The sequence below is a fragment of the Salvelinus alpinus genome, chromosome 9, assembly GCF_045679555.1.
Source record: "Salvelinus alpinus chromosome 9, SLU_Salpinus.1, whole genome shotgun sequence".
Lineage (NCBI taxonomy): Eukaryota > Metazoa > Chordata > Actinopteri > Salmoniformes > Salmonidae > Salvelinus > Salvelinus alpinus.
The window spans coordinates 81,392,968-81,407,052 of record NC_092094.1 but is presented as its reverse complement, the minus strand read 5'-3'; the positions used below and the strand labels follow the sequence as shown (position 1 = coordinate 81,407,052).

At 42.9% G+C, this 14,085-nt stretch overlaps 1 protein-coding gene across 3 annotated transcripts in view; it reads left to right on the top strand.

Moving 5' to 3' along the window:
• Positions 1-14,085, top strand: part of LOC139530742 (TOG array regulator of axonemal microtubules protein 1-like) — a 42,310-nt gene that overhangs the window by 11,276 nt on the left and 16,949 nt on the right. For all 3 annotated transcript variants that reach the window (XM_071327404.1, XM_071327405.1, XM_071327407.1), the window contains exon 2: positions 5,691-5,757. In XM_071327404.1, coding sequence (XP_071183505.1) covers positions 5,691-5,757 — 67 coding nt within the window. The remainder of the gene's footprint in view (positions 1-5,690; positions 5,758-14,085) is intronic.

The window sequence follows — 14,085 nt, the reverse complement described above, 5'->3', positions numbered from 1 at the left end:
TCTGAATCATTCAGATGTTCATTGGCAAACTTCAGACGGGCATGTATATGTGCTTTCTTGAGCAGGGGGACCTTGCGGGCGCTGCAGGATTTCAGTTCTTCACGGTGTAGTGTGTTACCAATTGTTTTCTTGGTGACTATGGTCCCAGCTGCCTTGAGATCATTGACAAGATCCTCCTGTGTAGTTCTGGGCTGATTCCTCACCATTCTCATGATCATTGCAACTCCACGAGGTGAGATCTTACATGGAGCCCCAGGCCAAGGGAGTTTGACAGTTCTTTTGTGTTTCTTCCAATTGCGAATAATCGCACCAACTGTTGTCACCTACTCACCAAACTGCTTGGCAATGGTCTTGTAGCCCATTCCAGCCTTGTGTAGATCTACAATCTTGTCCCTGACATCCTTGGAGAGCTCTTTGGTCTTGGCCATGGTGGAGAGTTTGGAATCTGATTGATTGATTGCTTCTGTGGATAGGTGTCTTTTATACAGGTAAGAAACTGAGATTAGGAGCACTCCCTTTAAGAGTGTGCTCCTAATCTCAGCTCGTTACCTGTATGAAAGACACCTGGGAGCCAGAAATCTTTCTGATTGAGAGGGGGTCAAATACTTATTTCCCTCATTAAAATGCAAATCAATTTATAACATTTTTGACATGCGTTTTTCTGGATATTTTTGTTGTTATTCTGTCTCTCACTGTTCAAATAAACCTACCATTAAAATTATAGACTGATCATTTCTTTGTCAGTGGGCAAACGTACAAAATCAGCAGGGGATCAAATACTTTTTTCCCTCACTGTATATCCACAGTAAAACGAGTCCTATATCGACATAACTTGAAAGGCCACTCAGCAAGGAAGAAGCCACTGCTCCAAAACCACCATTAAAAAAAGCCAGACTACGGTTTGCAACTGCACATGGGGACAAAGATCGTACTTTTTGGAGAAATGGCTTCTGGTCTGATGAAACAAAAATAGAACTGTTTGGCCACAATGACCATCGTTATGTTTGGAGGAAAAGGGGGAGGCTTGCAAGCTGAAGAACACCATCCCAACCGTGAAGCACGGTTGTGGGGGTGCTTTGCTGCATGAGGGACTGGTGCACTCCACAAAAGATGGCATCATGATGAGGGAAAATTATGCGCCTATATTGAAGCAACATCTCAAGACATCAGTCAGGAAGTTAAAGCTTGGTCACAAATGGGTCTTCCAAATGGACAATGACCCCAAGCATACTTCGGAAGTTGTGGCAATATGGCTTAAGGACAACAAAGTCAAGGTATTGGAGTGGCCATCACAAAGCCCTGACCTCAATCCCATAGAAAATTTGTGTGCAGAACTGAAAAGGCGTGTGCGAGCAAGGAAGCCTACAAACCTGGCTCAGTTACACCAGCTCTGTCAGCTGGAATGGGCCAAAATTCACCCAACTTATTGTGGGAAGCTTGTGGAAGGCTACCCGAAACGTTTGACCCAAGTTAAACAATTGAAATGCAATGCTACCAAATACCAGTTGAGTGTATGTAAACTTCTGACCCACTGGGAATGTGATGAAAGAAATAAAAGCTGAAATAAATCATTCTCTCTACTATTATTCTGACATTTCACATTCTTAAAATAAAGTGGTGATCCTAACTGACCTAAGACAGGGAATGTTTACCAGGATTAAATGTCAGGAGTTGTGAAACTGAGTTTAAATGTATTTGGCTAAGGTGTATGTAAACTTCCGACTTCAACTGTATACTGAGTATATCATGTACATTTATAATTAGTATGCTCTGTTTAACTGATGCAACTTTCTTTTGTACTTATTTGTAGCCCTTTTGGGTTTCCAACCTCACCTGCTCAGTTTTTACATTTTTTGTAAAAATCTGTACTGTTTTGTCTTTCATCTACATAAAAAAAAAAAAAATGCTGAAAACATTTTGCTTCACTATTTCAAAAGAGAACAAGTCATAGAATGAAAAATACAGCCGTTTTGGTGCAGGTACAGATGATTTTTATATATTTATTATTATTCTACAAATCGGTACTTGGAGTCAAATATCAATATAATATCATCCAAAAATAATATTGCGATATGTAACTTATTTCTCCCCCCCATCACTACTGTGGCATTGCAATTTGTGAGTTTGTCATCTCAGAGCTGTATTCATATGAATTTCAAGTTGAGGTCAGTTTTGGAAAATGTCGGCCTACTGTATGTCGATAGAGGGTTTGATGAACATCTATTGCATGATCCACATTAGACAGAAAAGGTGAGTTTATCCACCTTGGTTGCTATGAGACCATGTAGGCTAGATAACAGATGTGAGTGGTTGGAGAAGACAATCATCTCATATTACAGGGATCCTGCTCCTTGATGACAGTGATAATCCAAAGCATTTTCTCATTCTATGTTGCTTGGGAGAACCCCTCTCTACAATGGGTTTACTCCCAGATTGCCTCATCAGGGAAATCAATCTACTAATCTCCTCGTTTTCATTCTCTCAGATACTGAAACACCCAGCTGTCAGTGTCAGACAGTGGCAGACGTTTGTTTATAGTGGGGAAACACTGGCCATATCCCTTTTTTTGGTATAATAGATTAGCCTACTTGTGCTTCTGAATTGTAGCCACAAAGTCGCAACAAAAGTATAGGCTAAGCGCTTAGATAAAGATCCGTTGGGGAGAGATCCCAGCAATGGCACCTTGTCACAGAGACGGTTCGAGATAACACAGACTTTTGAGTGAGCATTCAGGCACTATTAAATCGTTGAAATTTGGAAGAATGACCATTTGATTTTTTGCAAGCATTTCGCTACACCCGTAATAACATCTGCTAAATATGTGTATGCGACCAATAACATTTGATGAGTTGATCACAATAGTTGAAAACTACTTGTTCAAAGAGGCTTTTTGAAGTTTGCTCTGTTCACCATATTCATTTCAGAGCCTTCCAGTGAAACCTTATGTTTATAGTAGTCCCCGTCTCCCAGCAACATCTTTGCGACACAACACATGTATTCAGAGGGGGCTTGACACTTAATTGGCAATGCATGTGAAGATATCGTAGGACCCGATGCGACTGGAATATCAACCACTTCGGCTGCGTTCACACAGGCAGCCCAATTCTGATCTTTTTCCCACCAATTGGTCTTCTGCTCAATCACATCAGGGCCCGGTTTTCCGATAGCGATGGAACTTAAGCTTTACAGTGTTTTGACGATACATCGTTCCTATAACAGCCGACAGTGTCACATGCGTTTCCCAAAGCACCACGTAGAGAGAACGTACGCGTCATTTGTAGCGTGTGTCAATACCGAAAGAAAGGCAGCGCTGCTCTCGGATCAGTTTCATCCATTCAAATATTACCTTAATATCAGAATTATTTTACAATACTGACGACGGATCAGCCCCTCGAGCTGTATTATAACCTGTGGCTGCAAATATTGAGGAGGCTTAGTCTATTCCTACCAAATAATACTGCACAAAATGACACATTTGGTACGTCATCAAATAAAAATAAAAGAAAATGTTATTTGTCACATGCTTCGTAAACAACAGGTGTAGACTAACAGTGAAATGCTTACTTATGGGCTCTTCCCAACAATGCAGAGGATAAATAAAATGAAAATATTAACACGGGGAATAAATACAGAATGAGTAACGATAACATGGCTATATACACTGAGTACCAATACAGAGTCGATGTGCAGGGGTACGAGGTAAATGAGGTAGATATGTACATATAGGTAGGGATAAAGTGACTAGGAAGCAAGATAGATAAACAGTAACAGCAGCGTATGTAATGAGTCAAAAGAGTTAGTCCGGGTAGCTGTTGGTTAACCATTTAACTAACTATTAACAGTCTTATGGCTTGGGGGTAAAAGCTGTTCAGGGTCCTGTTGGTTCCTGACATGGTGCATCGGTACTTATCGTGTGGTAGCAGAGAGAACAGTGTATGACTTGGGTGGCTGGAGTATTTGACCATTTTTAGGGTCTTCCTCTCACACCGCCTGGTATAGAGGTCCTGGATGGCATAGAGCTTGGTCTGTCTCCTGGGCCGTATGCACTACCCTCTAGTGCCTTGCGGTCGGATGCCAAGCAGTTGCTATACCAAGCGGTGATGCAGCCAGTCAAGATGCTCTCAATGGTGCAGTTGTATCACTTTTTGAGGATCTGAGGGCCCATGCCAAATCTTTTCAGGATCCAGTTGCAGAGGGAGGTGTTCAGTCCTAGGGTCCCTAGCTTGGTGATGAGCTTGGAGGGCACAATGGTGTTAAAACGCTGAGCTGTAGTCGATGAACAACATTCTCACATAGGTATTCCTCCTATCCAGGTGGGAGAGAGCAGTGTGGAGTGCGATAGAGATTGTGTCATCTGTGGATCTGCTGTTTGTAACAATTGCAAAGACATTGGCAACTTTGTTCTGAAGTGATCTGCAGTCACAGACAGACAAATGAACACCTTGATTCTATATTAGGTGGAGATCTTCTGTGTATAAAGTAGGCAAAAAAGCATCTATTGACCCACTTAGCTGTTCTGAGGCAGTTGGTAAATAACAATTGTCTAAAAGTGCAACTTTAACGATGGTTTTGGGAAGCAACTCAGAGATTTAACAATGCTCCTACGAAGGTTCTAATGATGAACTTAGCCTTAAGATGCTTTTGGGACTCTGGGTCCTGATCTTTTCACATCAGATTTTTTGGATTGATCAAAAGACCAATTAGTGAAAAGAAGATCAGAATTAGGCTGCCTGTCTAAACGCAGCCTTACTGCCCTAGTGTTGATTAAGATCACAGTGGTTAAATCTAACGAGAATGTGAGTTGCCTTTAATGTGAGATGGATCTTAACACCCTGTCTGAGGGAAGCTTTGGTGAGCAGTGAGGTGAAAACTGCCCATCATTCTCTTAACCTCAGAGATCAATTTTACTGTGACGCTTGAAAATGTCCTATGGCTACAATTTTTATTACATTTTTTACACCCTTTTCTCTCCAATTTTTTGACATCCAATTGGTAGTTACAGCCTTGTCCCATCGCTGCAACTCCCCTACAGACTCAGGAGAGGCGAAACACGACCCTGCCAAGCCGCACTGCTTCTTGACACACTGCTCGCTTAACCCGGAAGCCAGCCGCACCAATGTGTTGGAGGAAACACTCTACAACTGGCGACCGAGATCTGCTTGCAGGCTCCCGGCCCGCCACAAGGAGTCACTAGAGCGCGATGGAACAAGGAAATCCCAGCCGGTCAAACCAAACCCATCCCTAACTTGGATGAGTCTGGGCCAGTTGTGCGCCACTTCATGGGTCTCCTGGTTACGGCCGGCTGTGACATAGTCTGGGATCGAACCCAGGGCTTTAGTGACACCTCAAGTACTGCAATGCAGTGCCTTAGACTGCTGTGCCACTTGGGAGGCCCGGCTACACCTTTTATAGTAAAAGTTTAATGAGAGTAGTACACATCATTGAAGTAGGACAGACGCCATTGAAGTTTGGGTTTATACACTGACAGAGTCCCAGAGCACACAGTTTGTTGTCTGAGCTAAATCGCTGCAACATCCCTTTGTTGATACCAATGGATGAAATTACAGTTGATCCATGGTAGGCTCTCTGTTTTCAAATAGTCGTTTATGTTTGACATGTGAACTTTACCCAGTTTTGTGGCTCAGTGACATAATTGTCACCATAGTTATCCCCTGATTCCATCTCCTCAGGTCATCAGTGAAGACTGCTTGTCCCTCTCCCGGAAGCTGAGCCCGGAGACATATGTCCCCAGTTTTGGTAAGTGCCCATTTTCTGTCTCTTGCATGCATCATGAGCTACCACACAAGCTGACGAGGTGCAGTTGAGTTGAGTTGCTGTCAGTGCCGAAGTTAGCCTGGCTCTAGATTAAACCAGCTTTGAATTGGATTATCACGCCGAGTCACGGTGCCACGCTATTTCACATCACTCAGAGCACTGACATGATGGATTTGCTAGAGTGCCATACACACAACAAGAATCATTCATGATTGAAGAATACCATGGATTCATTTCCTATATTTTGCTGTTATTGTTGAAAAGAGAGTGTGTATGCAAGACAAGCACCAAGAAAGCCTAATATGGACATTAGCATGCTTGAATATAATTTACCCTTCAAATCCTAACGACTGTCCTCTCTATCTCAAACCGGTGTGAAAAGGGATTTCTCTCCAAGAATGCATAGGTAGAGAGTTATGTAATGAATGGTGATAATGTATGGAGGTGTCCTTGATGTGAGGGGGTGGTGAATTCTCTCAACATGGTTGATGTAGGAGTCAGTCACTCCTCTTCATGTTCCTGCTGTTTAGTGTCAATGCCATTTGTAGGCGTTCAATAAGTAGACACTTAATATGAGCCGTGGAGGCTGGCTTTGAGAAGGAGCTGTTGAGAATGCATTTGGTTATTACTAAACCTTGATCTGGTTCTCATTAGGAAAGCAATGGGGCCGAACTTGCAAACATTAGAAAATGTTTCTTTAACCTGGACCTCAATGTGCCAATAAAAATTCCTGACATAGGGTTTGATCACGTGCAACTATGTGTTAGCTGTTCCCACATTTACATTTCAGTAATTTAGCAGACTCTTATTCAGAGCGACTTAGAGTTATTGCATTCATCTTAAGATAGCTAGGAGGGACAAGCACATATTTCAGTCATAGTAAGTACATTTTTCCTTAATAACATAGCTATCAGCAAAGTCAATGCAAGTAGGGGTAAAATGTGTGTTCCCATCAGATAATCTGTCAGATTTAGCCCTGTGCTAACCCTTCTCTTCCATATACATGCAGGCTAGGGATGAATATTTTCCCAAAAATCTTTCATGTTTCAATAGTGGGAATAATTCGTATTTATCCCAGGGTCCCGGGAAATGCTTGAAAAACCGGAAGTACCCATTCAAAGTATTTAAAACCAAGATATGGTCATTGCCAGGGTTCTCCTCAAATAAGAGGGTCGCTGCGCCACCTTGTCGGCTTGGCTGCATGTGCAAATGACACTGATATTTAGTAATGATAGAGTAAATATCTTTGATCGCCAGTGACATTATTGTGAATTGTTCAGAAATTCAGAGAGTTGTCATGTTCCTCAATTAATTCAGCGCATTTTAACAAACCATTTCCGTATGGACTTCGCTTTGTGCACGGGGACATTGCCATGCTGAAACTATTACCACAAAGTTGGAAGCACAGAATCGTCTAGAATGTCATTGTATGCTGTAGCGTTAAAATTTCCCTTCACTGGAACTAAAGGGCCTAGACCGAACCATGAAATACAGCCCCAGACCATTATTTCTCCTCCACCAAACCTTACTTTTGGCACTATGCATTCGGGCAGGTAGCATTCTCATGGCATCCGCCAAACCCAGATGTGTCCGTTGGACTGCCAGATGGTGAAGAGTGATTCACCAATAGCAGCAAGCTTTACACCACTCCAGCCGACGCTTGGCATTGTGCATGGTGATCTTAGACTTGTGTGATGTCTCGGCCATGGAAACCCATTTCATGAAGTTCCTGATGAACAGTTATTGTGCTGACGTTGCTTCCAGAGGCAGTTTGGAACCCGGTAGTGAGTTTTGCAACTGAGGACAGACAATTTTTACGCTCTTCAGCACTTGGCGGTCCCGTTCTGTGAGCTTGTGGCCTACCACTTCGTGACTGAGCCGTTGTTGTTCCTAGACATTTCCACTTCACAATAAGCGCACTTACAGTTGACCGGGGCAGCTCTAGCAGGGCAGAAATTTGACAAACTGACTTGTTGGAAAGGTGGCATCCTATGACGGTGCCACGTTGAGTCACTCAGCTCTTCAGTAAGGCCATTCTACTTCCAATGTTTGTCTATAGAGATTGCATGGCTGTGTGCTCGATTTTATACACCTGTCAGCAATGGGTATGGCTGAAATTACCAAATCCACTAATTTGAAGGGGTGTCCACATACTTTTGAATATATAGTGTATCTACCAGAGCGAAAGTTGCTATTGGTAGTGGAGATGATGAGGAGTGAGCTAAAGGGGTGGTACCAGTGGGTATGCCATTGTGTATGTAACGAGGGCCAGTTGACCAGGGTGTAAAGGTCACAGTAATGAGTGTTGAAAGGGGCACTGGTATCAAAGCAGATGGCAGTTTGGTAAATTACGTCTAGTTTATTGAAGGAGGTTTTGGAGGCAAGCCTGTAAAACTACGTCTCAATAGTCCAGGATTGACATTATGGTCATTTTTACAAGGGTGTGCTTGGCAGAGTGGGTGACGGATGTTTTGTTGGGGTACAGGAAACCAATTCTGGATTTAACTTTAGGCTGCAGGTGGGGGATGTGGGTATGGAATGAGAGTGAGCAGTCCAGCCATATACCAAGATATTTATAGGTGTCAACATACTCTAGCTCTGACCCATTCGGGGTGAAATTGTTAGGAGGACAGGCACGTTAAGGTAGGTTCCGGTTGAAGAGCATACATTTAGTTTTTTTTGGTATTGAGGAGTAGGTAAAGGTCAGAGAAGGCATGCTGGATGTTGTTAAAGCTATGTTGTAGGTTGGTCAGCACGGTGTTCAAGGAGGGGCCAGTTGTGTACAAGATAGTGTCATCGGCATAAAGGTGGATGGGGGAGTCACCAGCAGCATGCGCAACATTGTTAATCTACTCAGGGATAAGGTCGGCCCAAGATTCGATCCTTGTTGAGCTCCCATAGATACAACCAGTGGTTTGGACTGTAGGCCTTTAGAATTCACACATTGTACACGGACAGAAAAATCGTTTTCAAACGAGGCTAGACGGTTCTCTGAGAACCCTAGGTCGATGAGTCTATTGAGCAGGATACAGTGGTTAACAAAATCAAAGGCTTTAGCCAGATCAATAAAAGCAGACGCACAATACTGCTTGTTGTCAAAAGCAGATATGTTGTTTAGAACCTTCAGTGTTGCAGAGGTACACCCACGGACAGTTCTGAAGCCAGACTGCATTGAAGAAAGAACACTGTGGGACTCAAGGTGGCGGGTTAACTGTTTGTTGACCAGACTTTCAAAAACTCTAGAAAGGCAATGCAAGATGGAGATTGGTCTGTAACAGTTGGGGTCTAGCTTGTTGCCCCCTTTGAAGAGTGGTATGGCGGTAGCAGCTTTCCAATTATGTGGGACTTCAGATGTTTGCAAGGTGAGGTTGAAGAGGCAAGTGATGATGATGCTCAGATGATGCTTCAGAAAGAAGGGGTCCAGATCATTGAGCCCAGCTAATTTTATTAGGGTCCAGATTACTCAACTCCTTTAGGACCTCGTTCTTCTGTACTGGCTGGAAGGAGAAACGGGGGGTGCTCTGAGGGAGAACTCTACTGGGGGAAGCATGGCTCGCAGCAGGCATGGTTAAAATGTGTGACCAACCCTGCCAAAGTGCTTGTTGAAACTCTCAACCCTTCTGACTTTATCAGAGGTGATATTGTTCTCAAAATTGAGTGCAGGAGGCAGCTGAGAGGTAAAATGTTCATTTTCCAGGGTTTTCAGTGTTCTAGAACTTCTTAGGGTCAGAACCACAGGCAACAATTTTTTTTGTAATATCCTGCTTTTGCATATCTGATTGATTGAGTGCTCTTGTTCCTTGCTTCCCTAACGAGTTGCGAGTCAGAAGGGTCCGTGGAGGTCTTTGCTTTATGCCAGAGCAGGTGTTTTCACTGGATCAGCTCAGACAGTTCAGCGCTAAACCAGAAGCTGAACTTAGTCACTGTCACTAGCCGGCTACCACACGGTTACTCAACCCTGCACCTTAGAGGCTGCTACCCTATGTACATAGACATGGAATCACTGGTAACTTTAATAATGGAACACTGGTCACTTTAATAATGTTTACAATCTGTTTTACTCATTTGATGTGTATATACTGTATTCTACTCAATGCCACTCCGACATTGTTCGTCCTAATTTATATATTCCTTAATTCCATTATTTTATTTTTTAGATTTGTGTGTATTGTTGTGAATTGTTAGATACTACTGCACTGTTGGAGCTAGGAACACAAGCACAGGGTTCGATGCTTGGACCTTTGTTATTCCTAATCTATATCCATGTCCTTGCTGCTGTGTCTGCTACCATACTTCCTGTTATTTTTGCTGATTTTATCACGCAAGAATCTGTTTAAGGAACTCACTATATTGTCTATCTACAACATTAATATACAAGAAACAATGCACCTTCATCTACAAATACACATACCTCCCAGACAGCCTACCTAATCCCTTCAATAGATTCTTCCAGGTTAATTCCCAAATCCATGCATACAACACACACCCTAAACTTCACCCTCCCCACTGCTGCACCTCACATAGTCAATTCTCTATCATGTAGCTTAACTCTCTTACTCACACATAATCAAACATGTTGTTTCTTGCGTACTGAGTATATCATGTACATTTATAATTAGTATGCTCTGTTTAACTGGTGTAACCTTTTTTTGCACTTATATTTGTAGCCATTTTGGGTTTCCAACCTCACCTGCTCAGTTTTTACATTTAAAAAAAAAAATCTGTACTGTTTTGTCTTTCAACTACATAAAAAAATAAATGCTAAAAACATATTGGTTCACTATTTGAAAAGAAGAAGGAGAACAAGCTATAGAATGAAAAATACAGCCGTTTTGGCGCAGGTACAGATTATATTTATTTATTTATTATTATTATTATTCTACAAATCTTGGATGCATGATACTTGGAGTCAAATATCGATATAATATTGCGATATGTAACTATTATTTTTCCCCCGTCACTACTGTGGCATTGCAATTTGTGAGTTTGTCATCTCAGAGCTGTAATCTCATGAATTTCAAGTTGAGGTCAGTTTTGGAAAATGTCGGCCTACTGTATGTCGATAGAGGGTTTGATGAACATCTATTGCATGATCCACATTAGACAGAAAAGGTGAGTTTATCCACCTTGGTTGCTATGAGACCATGTAGGCTAGATAACAGATGTGAGTGGTTGGAGAAGACAATCATCTCATATTACAGGGATCCTGCTCCTTGATGACAGTGATAATCCAAAGCATTTTCTCATTCTATGTTGCTTGGGAGAACCCCTCTCTACAATGGGTTTACTCCCAGATTGCCTCATCAGGGAAATCAATCTACTAATCTCCTCGTTTTCATTCTCTCAGATACTGAAAAACCCAGCTGTCAGTGTCAGACAGTGGCAGACGTTTGTTTGTAGTGGGGAAACACTGGCCATATCCCTTTTTTTGGTATATCAAATCAAATTTAATCAAATGTATTTATAAAGCCCTTCTTACATCAGCTGATATCTCAAAGTGCTGTACAGAAACCCAGCCTAAAACCCCAAACAGCAAGCAATGCAGATGTAGAAGCACGGTGGCTAGGAAAAACTCCCTCGAAAATGCAGGAACCTAGGAAGAATCCTAGAGAGGAACCAGGCTATGAGGGGTGGCCAGTCCTCTTCTGGCTGTGCCGGGTGGAGATTATAACAGAACATGGCCAAGATGTTCAAATGTTCATAGATGACCAGCAGGGTCAAATATAAATAATCACAGTGGTTGTCAAGGGTGCAACAAGTCAGCACCTCAGGAGTAAATGGCAGTTGGCTTTTCATAGCCGATCATTCAGAGTATCTCTACCGCTCCTGCTGTCTCTAGAGAGTGGAAAACAGCAGGTCTGGGACAGGTAGCACGTCCGGTGAACAGGTCAGGGTTCCATAGCCTCAGGCAGAACAGTTGAAACTGTTCTATAATAGAGTAGCCTACTTGGGCTTCTGAACTGTAGCCACAAAGTCGCAACAAAAGTATAGGCTATGCGCTTAAAGATCCGTAGGGGAGAGATCCCAGCAGTGGCACCTTGTCACAGAGATGGTTCGAGATAACAGACTCAATATCTCAATCGTCTTATTGGCTTCACATAGTGCAAAAGGTTTGAGTGAGCATTCAGGTACTATTAAATCGTTGAAATTTGGAAGACTGACCATTTAGATTTTTTTACAAGCATTTCGCTACACCCGCAATAACATCTGCTAAATATGTGTATGCGACCAATACAATTTGATTTGAACAGACAGCAACAGTGAGAGAAAGGTACTTTGAGAGTTTGATGTTTAACAGCAGCAGCTCAAACTGTTTGGGCACAGACTTATATAGAATGACAGAGCCCTGCAGACTCTCCTTACAATAGATGGCAACCCCTCCTCCCTTGGAGGACCTGTCCTGGCAGAAGATATTATAGCCTGGAATGAAAACATCAGAGTTTGTAACAGATTTCCTGAGCCGTGATTTAGAGATGGCCAGAACGTTAGGGGTGGTCGTGTGCACTAATGTTTTCAGCTCATCAGGTTTGGGGAGGAGACTCCGGATGTTCATATGCATAAATCCGATGCTTTTGCGGTTACAGAAGTCGTACATGACCAGAAACCATCAACAGTAATATGGTAAGGCCATGACTGTTATCGGCGCTCTCAGGCTGCCGTGCGCATGAGAGGAAATTCATGATAGGCTTAATGGAAAGCGTTTGGTCAAACTGTTTCATTAGCAGACAAACAGACATCGGGGTAACATAGAGAATATCCCAAAAAGACAGTCCCATGAGAGTAACCATGAATGAAATAACATCCCTAGATGAGGAGGGGAGACGCATCGATGTTTCGCCCGGGGGAGGGAGAAGGACTGGCCCGAGGACGGGACGGGATGCAACGTGGCATTAACAGACATTTACATTAAAACAAGAGGAAAAGCCATAAATGACACCTCATTGCAGAGAGAGTAAAATGCCACCGCTGCAAATACGGGCACCGATGCGCATTGCGAGCACTCCTAGTGATCAGCTGTAGATGGTGGGTATGAGATGTAGCCCCGCTGCGAAGGGATCCAAGCCTGGGGCTCAGGGTTGAGAAAGGCTCATAGCCCCCCAGTGTATCAACGAGGAGACAATCTGAGAAACATAGAAGAACAGCACAGCTGGGCCGCGGCGAGTCAGCGGGGAAAGGTCTGGGAGACACCGGGGATCTGTGGCACTTGTCGGCGTAGAATCAGTGTAGAAGCACCGACGCCCAGGGGAGCTGGAAGGAGGAGATTCAGCAAGTCAACAGAGTTTGTCATTGGCAAAGGAACAGTGGAGGAGACACCAGGACACCGAAGGCCTGGATAGGCGAGGGCTCAGCGGAGAAGCAGCAAAGAATCCACGAGAGTCACCGGTGATCAGTCAGGAGAAAACAGGGAAACTCGGACCCATAGGAGCAGATCTACTGCAGGCCGGCAAGTGAGCCAAGGTAGGGAAGACGGGCGGAGAGCTAGATTGTTTGTAAATCTTTGGATGTTATTATTATTTTTTATTTAATTTGGTCTTTTATAAACAATTCAGAACATACAAAATGACAACACCATGCAAACATCAACTACATGACACCTGCCCAGACCCACTAGCACACACCCCCATCTCCAGGGCCTGCATAAAACATTTGCATATTAATATAGCCTAGATGTAAAGCTGGGCTTCAAAGGGTAGGCTCAAAACAACAATTGTAAATAAGACACAGATATAGACTAGATCAACAAAGCAAAACCGCACAGGGAAAACACCAAACACGGACGTAGACAGGACATGCAATGTTACTCCCATCTTGGAAACTGGGAAATAACAGTTAGAGTTGGTGGGGTGTTTTGGCCTGCCTGGTGACATACCATGTGGTAAATTAGTTAATAGACCAATAAGAAAGAGTTCCAAACTTCTCTGCCAATAACAGCTCGTTTTCAGTTTCCCACTCAGACCACTCTGCCAGTCCTAGAAAATTATTGCCTGAGAATTTGCTCTTTGCTAAGAACCTATTTTTGTTTATTTTTTACAATTTTGATGGAAAACAGAGTAAGGTACGAACTAAATTGTTACCCAGAAATGATTTACACTGAACAAAAATATAAATGCAACATGTAAAGTGTTGGTCCCATGTTTCATGAGCTAAAATAAAAGATCCCCGAAATGTTCCATACTCACAAAAAGCGTATTTCTCCCAAATTTTGTGCACAAATTTGTTTACATCCCTGTTAGTGAGCATTTCTCCTTTGCCAAGATAATCCATCCACCTGACAGGTGTGGCATATGAAGAAGCTGATTAAACGGCATG